This window comes from Schistocerca gregaria, chromosome 1 (assembly GCF_023897955.1).
Source record: "Schistocerca gregaria isolate iqSchGreg1 chromosome 1, iqSchGreg1.2, whole genome shotgun sequence".
Taxonomy (NCBI): Eukaryota; Metazoa; Arthropoda; class Insecta; order Orthoptera; family Acrididae; genus Schistocerca; species Schistocerca gregaria.
The window spans coordinates 891,708,718-891,722,817 of NC_064920.1; the positions used below are offsets into that span (position 1 = coordinate 891,708,718).

Genomic DNA, 14,100 nt, shown 5'->3' on the forward strand with positions numbered 1-14,100 from the left:
AGCGGTCGCGCGGTTCCATACTGTAGCGCCTAGAACCGCTCGGCCACCCAGACCGGCGTGTGCGGTTGTACTTAAAGTACAATAGAAATGGCCAAATAATGGATTGAGTAATTACCGAAGACCCTTCTTTCCGATCAATTGCACGTAAACAGTGTCATACGACGATCTGAGTTTTGAGAAGAACGCTTAGTGATCTGCGCTTTCCACTGTACCGACAGTAGAGTTTGTAATCTACAGTCGCTTGAAGGTGTGCGTACGTCGTCCCGCCAGGCTGTTACAAATGGAGTCTATGCTCAGAATTGGCCTCAGTTTCTCATCAACGTTCGGCGCAAAATGTGTACGGCAGGGTGTTCGCCACCAGGTTGGAGCGAAGTCCATTACCCCGCAGTGTCCAGCCGGGACGGTTTTCTGTGCTCGCCGTGCCTCAGGTAGAGATAGAGGCTCCCGCGCTACCCTCACCGTTGCATCAACACCTGCTCCTTACTTGGCGGAACGAGAAACTCGTTCTTAGAACACTGTTACAGTGGCTACCGTATCGCTCAACAGTGTGAGCCAAGAGATTGTGCGGGTCAGAAGGCATTCCGTACATATTCATTGTTAAGTTTAGAGACATTCACTCGTAGGCGGTGTGTTGTACGATGATACGAGGGTCACTCCAAAAGAAATGCACACTATTTTCTTTTAAATCCATCTTTTATTCTACATGTTTGAAAGTTTTACAATGTGTAGGTACATCGTTTAGGAGCAATATTTTCATTTCTCCTCTTAATTTCTATCCCTCTCAACTGCCTTACGCCATCTTGGAACCAGCGCCTGTATACCCGCACGGTAAAATTCTGGACCAACCTGTTGGAGCCACTGTTTGCCAGCGTGCACAAGTGAGTCATCATCTTCAAACCTTCTTCCACGAAGAGAGTCTTCCAGTTCCCCAAAGAGATGATAGTCACATGGAGCCAGGTCAGTACTGTAAGGCGGGTGTTTCAGTGTTGTCAATCAGTTTTGTGATCGCTTCCATGGTTTTTTGACTGACATGTGGCCGTGCATTGTTGTGCAACAGCAAAACATCCTACTTTTGCCGATGTTGTCGAACACGACTCAGTCGAGCTTGAAGTTTCTTCAATGTCGTCACATATGCATCAGAATTTATGGTGGTTCCACTTGGCATGATGTCTACAAACAAGAGTCTTTCTGAATCGAAAAACACCGTAGCCATAACTTTTCCAGCAGAAATTGTGGTTTTGAATTTTTTTTTTCCATTGATTGCCTCTTCGTCTCTGGTGAAAAATGATAGAGCCATGTTTCATCACCTGTCACAATTCTTCCAAAAAATTCATCTCCACCATTCTCGTACTGTTCCAAAAGTTCTCTGTATACCGTTTCTCTTGTTTCTTTGTGAGCCACTGTCAACATCCTGGGAAAGAACCTGGCACAAACCCTTCTTAACGCCAGCACTTGCAGTATTCTGTAAACACTTCCTTCCTCTTCCTCTATCCCAACGTAGCGTGACAATTCGTTCACTGTGATACGTCTGTCAGCAGTCACCAATTCGTTAACTCTCTGAACATTGTCTGGAGTGTGTGCAGTACGAGGCCTGCCGCTGCGAGGACAATCCTGAATATTGCTGTGCCCGCTTACCCGTCACGTAACCTGTTTGCCCACCGACTAACTATACTGCGATCGACAGCAGCATTTCCATACATCGTTTTCAGCCTCTTGTGAATGTTTCCCACTGTCTCGTTTCACAGCACAGGAATTCTATGACAGCACGTTGCTTCAGACGAACGTGAAGTGTAGCAGCCATCTTGAAGACATGCTGTGACGGCGCCACTCACGGGAACAGGTTGAACTGAGTTTGAAAACAAGCCGGAAGGATGTATCTACACACTTTAAAACTTTCACACATGCAGATGAAAACTGTATTTTTACAAAAATAGTGTGCATTTCTTTTGGAGTGACCCTCGTACTATTGTATATACATGTACAGTACCTTCGCGTATCTGTGAAAGGCTTGTTGCAGCTCAGTCACAGCAAACGTGAAGCTATAGACAATATGTAGTACTTGTTAGTGTCGTATTTCACCTAGAAACTCATCTTCCGAAGGTTCTGAATTAAACTGTGACAGTAACAGTAACAGTAACAGTATACTATCTCCTTCTGTACTGTCGTCCTATATAGTCACGGTACACCCAACTTTTTAGTACCTGCATTCAGTGTTATGCGATGTCTCCAAATGAAACCGATTCCAAAATTCACAGCAATCACAAAAAGTAAACTTTAGAGGAGTCAGTGTTGCTGAGGGGAAGAAACGGCGACAGGATTTCTAATAAGTGATGTCGTTTGGATTTTTATTAAAGATACTGCTGCATAATCAGAGGTTTAGAAACGGACTGGAGTGCGCGTAGTAAACAGAACAGAGGATATAATTCTTAACGGAAAGAAGTCTTCAGAACTAAAACTAACTACGCGCGTACTCCAGGAGTGTGTTCGAGGACCATGCTTAGTGAACTAGTGAATAACGTTGAAATCTCAATGACGCTGTTCACGGCCGATGCTGTTGTAGAGAGGGTGGAAGGTACACCCTTTGAGGGGGTGATAGTGTCAGTGATTGTGAAAAATAAACTTCATATGGACGTATACCCTGTTGCGAAAGGTTTCCGAGACAGAACAAATTTTGTGTATGTTGCTGTTTATTTTCTATGCTATTCAGAAGTTGTCATTATTCATAACGTGCATAGTAGAGTAGAGGAATTTGAGAACAACCATTTGGTACAGGACAGTTTTGTCTATGCAGTCGGAAACTACTCGTGCCCAAGTTACAGCGCATGCGCGTCGCACGAAATTTTCAATATTCGCGCTCTCTCTTCGCGCAAACATATTAGTCTTAGAGAAAAATGAGTAGGTTCCAAGAAAGACGCACAAAAAATGATACTAAATGTGTTCTATCCCGGAAACCATTTGTAATAGGGCATACGTCCATACGTAGTTTCTCTCTTTTTTTCGGAATATCTGATACCATCACCCATGAAAGCATGTACCTACCCTCATGAATCACTCGGTATAAAAGTCGCAACGCTAGAAAACTGTACAGATTTGTAGGAAGACCGGCAGACGGTCGACGCTTGGTGCAGAGTTTGTCGTCGATCCTTAACGTAAACGTACTGTAAATAGGCGGGAAGACACGATATTGGAAGATTACACGATGCTTTCACATGCATGAAATACGCGGGTGTACGGGTACGGAACGGTGTAAAGTGAAATGGCCGTACAAAACATGTCTTAGCATGGCAGATGCCGGACTGACATTCAGTGAAAGAATTCTCAATCAGTGTAGTCCATACACGGAGTAGGTAGCTTACTTAAAACACTCATTTGAACAGTGGTTGAATATTGCTCGTCAATCTGGAACCCTTACTATACAGGGTTGTCCATTGATCGTGACCGGGCCAAATATCTCACGAAATAAGGGTAAACGAAAAAACTACAAAGAACGAAACTTGCCTAACTTGAAGGGGGAAACTAGAGTGGGGGGGGGGGGGGGGTGTATGGTCGGCCCGCTAGATGGCGCTGCCATAGGTCAAACGAATATCAAAATGGCTCTGAGCACTATGGGGCTTAACATCTGAGGTCATCAGTTCCCTATAACTTAGAACTACTTAAATCTACCTAACTTAAGGACATCACACACATCCATGCCCGAGGCAGGATTCGAACCTGCGACCGTAGCGGCGGCGCGGTTCCAAACTCAAGCGCCTAGAGCCGCTCGGCCACACTGGCCGGCAAACCGAATATCAATTGCGCGGTATTTTTTTTTAATAATAGGTACCCCATTTTTACATATTTGTGTAGTAGGTAGAGAAATATGAATGTTTCAGTTTTACAGTATCACTAGTTTCGACCACGCTGGATCATTTTCAGATGCTCCTCCTATCGTCAGATGTAATATTTTCATATTTTTATCAATATAACCTTGTTGGTTGATTCGTACCAGTATAACTTTGTCGGCTGCATTTTTATGAGATACAATAGTATTACGGCAACTGAAGATTGGTGAGAGCCCGAAATGCCTCTCGACTAAATAAATCTGTGGCTTGAAGCTGTGTAAGTCGTCAAGAAAGAGAAAAAGAGAGGCAATAAATCTGAGTGATGTCAAATGTTGAAAGCAGAAATTGGTTTCGGCTGACGAGCGAAATGTTTACGTGTTTAACGATTTTGGTTCCGCGTGAAAACTGCAGTTCGTCGGGGCGGCAGTATTCCTTTGTGTTAATCGATTTTTCGACTTGAGCGTTTTAGTGCGAGACTTTTTCACTGGGTAGTAGAGCAGTGCGAAGTCGGAATCGAGACGGGTGCCAGCGACCGCTCCAGTTTGGACGAGTAATTAGAGAGGAGACGGCCACAGCTGAGGCGGGTGTGCCCATGCTGCATCAGCAGGAGCGCCCGCAGCTGGGGTCGCGCTGGCAACACGGAGCTGGCAGCGGTGGGCCAGGGTGTGCGTCGCCTCCCCTCCCCTCCCCTCCCCTCTCCGTCACCCTAACAGCCAACGCTGCTGCTGCTGCTGCCGCCGGGGTCGCCGCGAGCCGTGCAACAACGCGCTCTGCCCAGCACACGTCGCATCTCTTCCCTTAAACCACTGTCCCTCGCGCCCTAACCAATCGCCGGCATCGTTAAGCCGCAGGGAGGCGACTAAAGTGGAATTAACCGCAGAAATCCGAAGAAACGAAGATTGGTATTTCAAATCCCGTCGACGTGTGAGACCCAACTCGCTTTATTTCTTCATGAGACCCAGAAAATATTAGATACAGGCTTCCAGGTAGATGCTATTTTCCTTGACTTCCGGAAGGCGTTCGATACAGTTCTGCACTGTCGCCTGATAAACAAAGTAAGAGCCTACGGAATATCAGACCAGCTGTGTGGCTGGATTGAAGAGTTTTTAGCAAACAGAACACAGCATGTTCCTCTTAATGGAGAGACGTCTACAGATCTTACAGTAACCTCTGGCGTGCCACAGGGGAGTGTTACGGGACCATTGCTTTTCACAATATAATATAAATGACCTAGTAGAGTGTCGGTAGTTCCATGCGGCTTTTCGCGGATGATGGTGTAGTATACAGAGAAGTTGCAGCATTAGAAAATTGCAGCGAAATGGAGGAAGATCTGTAGCGTATAGACACTTGGTGCAGAGAGTGGCAACTAACCCTTAACATAGACAAATGTAATGTATTGCGAAAACGTAGAAAGAAGAATCCTTTATTGTATGATTATATGATAGCGGAACAAACACTGGTAGACTGGTAGTAGTTACTTCTATAAAATAACTGGAAGTAGGTGTTCGCAACGATTTGAAGTGGAATGATCATATAAAATTAATTGTTGGTAAGGCGGCTGCCACGTTGAGATTCATTGGGAGAGTCCTTAGAAAATGTAGTCCATCAGCAAAGGAGATGGCTAACAAAACACTCGTTCGACCTATACTTGAGTATTGCTCATCAGTGTGGGATCCGTACCAGATCGGGTTGACGGAGGAGATAGAGAAGATCCAATGAAGAGCGGCGCGTTTCGTCACAGGGTTATTTGGTAACCGTGATAGCGTTACGGAGATGTTTAACAAACTCAAGTGGCAGACTCTGCAAAAGAGGCGCTCTGCATGGCGGTGTAGCTTGTTCGTCAGGTTTCGAGAGGGTGCGTTTCTGGATGAGGTATCGAATATATTGCTTCCCCCTACTTATGCCTCCCGAGGAGATCACGAATGTAAAATTAGAGAGACTAGAGCGCGCACGGAGGCTTTCAGACAGTCGTTCTTCCCGGGAACCATACGCGACTGGAACAGGAAAGGGAGGTAATGACAGTGGCACGTAAAGTGCCCTCCGCCACACACTGTGGGGTCGCTTCCGGAGTATAAATGTAGTATAGATGTAGACGACGAGGTCATTAGCACATGTTCGGACTGTGGACGAATGGCGAACGAAATCCGATGTGCCATTTCGAAGGAGCCACCACGGCTATTTCCTTAGGCGATAAAGGGAAATGAGGGAAAACCTACGCCACGCTGACGGGAGGGGGATTTGAACTACAGAAACGTCGCAAAGTCGCCAATGCGAGTATGCTGTTCACCACGGAAACTCGACCCAAAAAAGAATTGGTTTCAGCCTTTACATTAGTATTTACGTCTATACTCAGCAAACTACTTCGATTATGGGCACATAACTTGTAACCTACATCTACGCCCACACTCCGCAAACCACTGTACTGTGCTTGCTACCACTACCAGTCACTTCCTTCCCTCTTCTTCTCGCAAACAGAGCGAGTGAGAAACGACCGTCTAAAAGCCTCCATACGATGCCTCGAATCTTATCTTCGTGGTTCTCACGCTAAGTACCGGGTGATCAGAAAGTCAGTATAAATTTGAAAACTGAATAAATCACGGAATAATGTAGATAGAGGTACAAATTGACACACATGCTTGGAATGATAGTTCTATTAGATCCAAAAAAAAAAATAAAAGTTCAAAAAATGTCAGACAGATGGCGCTTCATCTGATCAGAATAGCAATAATTAGCATAACAAAGTAAGACAAAGCAAAGATGATGTTCTTTACAGGAAAGGAAATGCTCAATGTGTCCACCATCATTCCTCAGCAATAGCTGTAGTCGAGGAATAATGTTGCGAACAGCATGTCCGGAGTTATGGTGAGGCATTGGCTTCGGATGTTGTCTTTCAGCATCCCTAGAGATGTCGGTCGATCACGATACACTTGCGACTTCTGGTAATCCTAAAGCCAATAATCGCACGGACTGAGGTCTGGGGACCTGGGAGGCCAACCATGACGAAGGTGGCGGCTGAACATACGATCATCACCAAACGACGCGCGCAAGAATCCTGCATCGGGCATGGATATGTGTTACTTACGTTTAAGTAGTTCTATGTTTTAGGGGAGTGATGACCTCAGTCTTCAAGACAATGCCCATTCACAATCGACTGGGAACAGCTTTCACACTCCGTATATAAACCGCTTCCAGGGCTCGATGGTTATCCTTTGTTCCTGCCCCATAGTGCTCAGAACCATTTGAACCATTTTGTAAAAAAATATGCAACTAAGACGGAAGAATAAAAGATAAGTTCTTTTTTTAATATGAGCACGTTTGCCGGATTCTCTCATGATTATTATTTACGACTTCCATTAGTTTTCGAATTCGTTGATGGGTGTGCCAAAGTCGGCGAATTGTGAATCGAGATCAGTAGATTTTATGGCAAAATCGTTTGGTATTTTTCGTTTGTAAATAGAGGTACTGTAAATTTATTTTTCAACTCTGAACCCGGAAGTTAAGTTCGCATCGACGAAGACGGCAACGAATTTGAAAATCATAATTGCCACTGTACTTCCACGTAAATCTGTTTTCAAGTGCGGGAACAAAAGACAACCATCAAGCCCTAGAAGCGGTTTATACACGGAGTGTGAAAGCTGTTCCTAGTCGATTGTGAACAGGCATTGTCTTAAAGCCAAATTCTTGAAACACAAGAAAATTCAATAGACAATCATGAAATCTAAACGCATCTATTTTGTTGAATGTTTGCGTGCTCGTGTTTTATCATGACCGTTAGTATGGCTGTCATTAAACGGTCTAACCCATTTTCTCACAATTCTATCGTGTTTTGTCTGTAAAGTTCACTAAAATGCCGATGAGTCTAGGGGTTGCCAACAGCACCACATCAGTAGTCATATGTAAAAATTGCTCGGTAAAAAAAATTAAGAAACTAGTATATTCACCAAGACATTGTCCAGTGCATTGTGAAAGCTTTTTTCGTGCAACTCCAGTTCCATTTACGAATTGAGTGAGGCGATAATTACCGCCCGTATGGCTGTTGGAGGAACTTCTTTAGCCCTAACGATCATTATACAAAGATAAGATAGATGCTTTGTAACAGTTGCGCACCAGTTGGTATGACTTTGTCTGTAATAATATTAATGTGTTTAACACGTTAAATACGAACTGCCGGCCGCCGATTTACGATACGTTTACTTCCAGGGTTTGTTTTCTTTTTCTCTGACCATCAGATCACGTGAGCACAGAGGCGTTTTTCTGTTTCTCCCCCATCCCCCATTTCTGTCCAATCCGAAGTGCTGCTCGCTTTATAATGTCATGGATCAAGGCGGAAGACTAGTAAAATCCCTTCACCAGCACTCCCGCCTCATCGTGAACTTTTTCTTGTTTTGACACTGGAATACAGCAGCATTCTAATATGCGTGGTTTCTTTTCACTAGAGCGCAGCACCTCTCAGTTGCTTAAATAATACTCGACTTCTGAAGTTTACTACCGAATAATGAAATAAAAATATTTTTGTTTTATTTTTGAGAAGACATTTTCATTCTAAGCCGACATTGTTGCTAAATAAACGATTAACCCGGGACACGGGCACCGGGTTGTTGTTGCAAGTTGCTTATCTTGCTACTTCCAGGGGAAACAATATCTAACGACTGCCAGAGTAACAAAATATAATTATTGATGGACTTTAAAAATTGAAAATGTCTTAATTTAGGCGTTAAGCCGTATAATGTTATGTTGAAGGTATAATACGTTAGAAAGTGTTATATTTAGAAACTGTGTACAAGATGTTCCGAAACTATTCGTTCAAAGTGATGTAGGAAGTAGAGAGCATCAAAACAAAATATACTTAGTTATAGTAAATCTGGTCCTTGACGGCAATTTCTAATGCTAGGGGCAATTTACGCAAAAGGTAGTTTAGCATGCTAGATACAGGAACTGCTCGAATGCGTAACCATTGACTGTCGCGTCCGTTCGAATATTAATAGTATGTTCGAAATGGTACCAGCAGCGAATCAATTCTAACGGCGGATGGTCTTATGTTTCCACAACGGTTTTATACACTGGCTGTTTCATATGTCCCCAGAGGGATGTATCCAGACACGTGAGGTCAGGTAATAAATGTGTGGCCAGGTCACAGGGCCACCTCGACCGATCCAACGATACATCGAAGTCGCACTTAGATGATTCCTCACAGCAATGCGGAAAGGGGCTAGCGTCCCATTGTGCTGGAAGTACAACCCTTGAACCCCTATCTAACCTTCAGAGGTAAATGCCCCAGCAGTCCTAGCAACACATGTTCCACGAAGATGCGATAGCTCCGCCATTGAAACGAATGGAAGAATGTATGGTCTAGTCAACCTATTGCCGAGAATTCGCCCACAAATTAACACCGAATCGCTCTTGATCAGTGTTGGCCCCCGTTAGCTGAGCGGTCAGCGCGGCGGAATGCCACGCCAAGGGGCCCGGGTTCGATTCCCGGCGGGAGCAGGAGATTTTATCCGCTCAGGGACTGGGTGTTGTGTTGTTCTTATCATTTCACCCCCATCTCCGACGCGCAAGTTGCACAATGTGGCGTCGAATGCAATAGGTACTTGACCTCGGCGGCCGAACTCCCCCGAATGGGGGACTGCGGGCTCATTTACATTTTTTGTCTTCATCAGTACGAGGTCAGGTACGTTGTGGATTCACATGTGCCCAGACATGCGAATGGTGAATATGTCAATACCTTTTCCCAGTCAGCGACACAGACTTAACAGCTTATTCCACCGGCACTACAAGAATATTCCCTAAGAGTACAATATGACTTCACAGTCAACACGTTTCCAATCGAAATATGTTTTTGATGTTCTCCACCTCCTACAAATAAGTTTCTGCCTCAGTCACTTTTTATTTCGCCACAACGCGTTTCGATGGTTCACACAATCATCTTCAGGTGGAGAATTGTTTATTTTCATGGCTGGTGTTTGTGAAGAGTACAGATGTCGTTTCACAGACGCAGACCAAGGGCAATGTAGGTTATTTTGCGACTGCGAAAAGACATCGGTACTCTTCACCAACACCGGCCATGTAAATAAACAATTCTCTACCTGAAGATGATGGTGTGAAACATCGAACCGCGCGGTACCAAAATAAACGAGTGAAGCAAAAACTTTTATTTTTACTGATCAGCAGTCGCAGCCCCTCATGATGCCGTCACTTAGGGATGAAATATTCATCTCTCTCACCTGTATTGATTTGAACGAATAGTTTGGGAACACCCTGTATGTCTCGAGGCAGTGGACCTCATGACGTGCAAAATAATCAGACTACAGCATATTCATCCAGTGTTTCGTAGTGGGAGCGCTTTGTCACTTTCAACAAATTTTACACATAACTTCAGACCGTTTCTAATGGTTTCCTCTCGTAAATGCTTAATGCCAAATATGTAACACAGTAACTATTTATAAAGCAGTAAGACATTTGTGGTTACTTTGTACATGCGAGTTCTGTTCTTTAATGAATTGGATGTTTATCGATAAGACATATGTATGAACCAAAATCATGGCATATACGACAGCGGAAAGAAGTATGCTGAATGGAAAATAGACGGAGTTTTTAAGTAAAGGCGCAGAAAATAAAACTTCAGCATATGGCGCATTCTCCCAACGACAAACACTAAAATTTCAGTGGCCAGAACAAAAAAAATGGTTCAAATGGCTCTGAGCACTATGGGACTCAACTGCTGTGGTCATTAGTCCCCTAGAACTTAGAACTACTTAAACCTAACTAACCTAAGGACATCACACACATCCATGTCCGAGGCAGGATTCGAACCTGCGACCGTAGCAGTCGCACGGTTCCGGACTGCGCGCCTAGAACCGCGAGACCACCGCGGCCGGCTGGTCAGAACATGTCACGAAAAGATCAGAATAGGTGTTCAGAAAGAAAAAGTGTGAAGAGGGGACAAAATATGTCGATTAGCTGGAGAAGTTTGTAAGGCAATTTTGGCCCACAAAAGTTCGAGCCGAACACTACAACCGCGTGTACACCTAGCGGTAAAGCCATCGAACGCGAATTGCAGGAAAAGTTTCAGGATTGTTCCGCGACATTTGTCCAGTGTTCTGTGACTGTCGTGATGCAGAAGTCGGCAGATGTCGGGTTTCCTGTCGAAACGGGGGACCTGCAACACTGTTGCGTGACTTATTGCAGGCAGTATGTTTTCAGAGTCAGCTTCTACTTGCCCGTCTTGTAGAAAACATTCAAAATAACTGAGGATTTTCAGGTCCTTACATGCCTTTGGGGGAACCGTGCGACTGCTACGGTCGCAGGTTCGAATCCTGCCTCGGGCATGGATGTGTGTGATGTCCTTAGGTTAGTTAGGTTTAAGTAGTTCTAAGTTCTAGGGGACTAATGACCACAGCAGTTGAGTCCCATAGTGCTCAGAGCCATTTTGCCATGCCTTTGGGATGTGGCATCCTAAAACGACAAAAAACAGAAGGCAAAGGTGGGATGCTACAGAGCCTGGGGCCATAAAATACTAAATCTCACAAAACGACATGGGGATAAAATGCACAACTTAGAATCACAATTCAGGGAAGAACACAAAAAGTATGGTCTTCTCCGATAAATCCCAGTTGGTTGGTTACAACCCATTTCAGTTTTTACTACAGGGAATCTAGGGGAAGCCGGCATACAGACAGCAATGAAGGCGTTGAACACTGATATTCCTAATAAAAAAAGTATCATCTATTATTTTTACAGAGCCGTTCAGTGAAGCGATTATACTAGAGATCGCGTGTTTAGAGATGCTAAATGTATACATCAGGCTGTTGAAACGGAGTGTGATAGCTAGTCGGACGAATCTGGAATCGTTTCCGTTTTGATATCGGCAGGGCAAATTATTAAAAAAATAACCTGAAATCTGTACAACTTCTAGTTTTGTTGAAGAATATTCATAGCAACAGATACAATTCCCGAAAATAGACATTGCCTTCAGTAACTTTCGATTACTATTTTTCTTTTAATAGTATTAAATTAATTGTGCACAAATTAAATGCGCAGGGATAAATTTGTTGGGGCGTCGCATTCTGATTTCTGTAGTGCAACAGACTCCGTAGATGTGGACGTGTGACTTGTATCGCGACTGCCCGTATACAGTGTCTCGCGAATTCGTCACTTGGTGTGCACGTGTCTCAATGGCAGCAAATGGGAGACGTTGCTGGGCAACAGCAATAACGGCTATCAACAACAACAGTGACCACACAAACGCGCCCCGCATATCCACGCTCAGTGTGCGTCGTGAGCGCTGCAGCGCAGTGCTGTAGTATGTGGCCAACGAGTATGATCCAGAGCTTGTGTGAGAGCTTTTGACTGCTGCCGAATGGATTAGTAAACGCCAAATCTGGACTTAGCATAAATTATGCTAGAAAATCGCGGTTCATTTTGTATGGAACGAGTTCGCGCTGTTGTACATTGGGGCAAGATGGGATTGCCACGGGTGAAATACAAGCGCTATCGTTGCCGACATCTGTAAGTACGTTTTGTATTCCTGTTCTGTGCGTAGCGAAAAGATGTTTCTCTATTTAGACTATAAAATGTGAAAGTGATGAGGATGAAGCACACTCATTCTCTAGCACAAGGAAATACCGTACACAGCTAATCTCTCACTTTTCCCGCGATTGACCTCCGAAATACATTTTCAGTGCTTTTCATGATATTGATGTAAGCACGTCAACAAAACGAATCTCAGATGAATTTCTTTTTGATAGATATATCTTATTGTATTCATTTATGCGCGCTATGTTTCTTCGAATGCTTAGTGAGTTAACAACTGAGAACACTATCCCTTACGAGGTGTGGTCTCGCAGACCGCGCAATAATTTTGAACTCTCTCTCCAAAGCCAGTGGTGGAATGTTTCTATACTCTACCTACCCTTCTTAAATTGCCAAGCCTAGGCTGTTTAGTTGTCGATTGTGTTATCGCCGCCTGTGTTTAATGTAGACACGTGTTATTGAATGGTGTTAGTTTCCTAGACCGCGCCTCGTTAACTTCGTACTCTCTCTCTCTCTCTCTCTCTCTCTCTCTCTCTCTCTCTCTCTCTCACCCTCCCCTCCCCCCCCCTCCCCTACAGTACTGCTAACGAACAAGAGTATCATTCAGAGGAAGAACCACAGGGAATTTGTGATGGGGATCTTTGTTTCTTCAACGAAATACTTTGTGTCTGTTAAAATAGAAGTGTTCTGAGTGGTGATAAGAAAAATGTAGTTCCCAGCAAGGGGAGTGAATTTGACAGACTTTCTTTATGTTTTATTTGGAATCTTTTTTTTCCCACAGATATGTAAAATTTTTCTGAATGTAAAATTCAGTACTCCATGAGTCTATTTGTGTGTACTGTTTAAAAGAACCACACAAATTTATGTGCTTTTGTGTGATGAACAGCAAAATGCTACAGGCTTTGTTTATTGCAATCAAATAACTAGAAACGTTTAAACAACACTTAAATAACTGTAAAAATAAATGTTACATAACATAAATTAAAAATTTGAAATTATTTTTGCCTTAAATCTAACTTCAAAAATAGGGGTCCCAGAGTCCACATCTTCTGATACACGTTACAGAAAAGTCACCTCGCTAGTTACGGGCTTGCAACTGATTGCGTCTTCTCGAATAGGGTGACAGGAGAGGGCTAATTGTTTTTCCACATTGCCATAGTTTGCCGTGGGAATTAACAGAAGACAATAGGATGGCACATTGTTTCCGTGTCGGGCCAACAAAATTGGAACAGTATATAGAAGCCAATAAATTGTTTTTAATGAGGTAACTTTAAAGAAATGCAGAATGACATTATATTAGGAATCAATTTTTAAGGGATGGGGGCTAGACTCTAAATTACCTTTCGTCATTGGAAACAAAATATCATTCCCATATCGGTACGTTGACTCTTTTCAGTCACTGTAAAACTCTTCAAACCTCGGTCAAAAAATCTGTTGACACAAAACATATTAAGTTCGTGTCAAATACAGTGTTCGTACGAAAGGATATTTATATTCTAACACTTAATTTTACCAGATTTATTTATTTCGTATAGCTTACGCGTAAACTAATATTAAACAAATGGGAAAAAGGTAAGTGTATTCATTTAGAAGTAAGCTAATATTGTCAGTGATAATTATGGTTCTGCTGCATCTGCTTCACCTCTTCTTTACTTGTATTTCTAAACTCCAGACAGAGTTCTTGCACGGATGCAGGTACAGAAGTGAGAATCGCAAATTCTCTGGCTTATAAATTCTTCTGTCTGTT

The 14,100-nt window shown here is 43.5% G+C and overlaps 1 protein-coding gene across 5 annotated transcripts in view; it reads left to right on the plus strand.

The window, feature by feature from the left end:
* The window catches only part of LOC126273691 (pneumococcal serine-rich repeat protein-like), a 495,465-nt gene that overhangs the window by 107,266 nt on the left and 374,099 nt on the right, over positions 1-14,100 (plus strand). Inside the window, exon 1 of one of the 5 annotated variants that reach the window (XM_049977055.1) lies at positions 12,025-12,329. The exons of the other annotated variants lie outside the window; for them this stretch is intronic. Coding sequence (XP_049833012.1) covers positions 12,220-12,329 — 110 coding nt within the window. The 5' untranslated portion in view covers positions 12,025-12,219. Of the gene's footprint in view, positions 1-12,024; positions 12,330-14,100 lie in introns of those variants that run through there. 5 annotated transcript variants of the gene reach the window in all.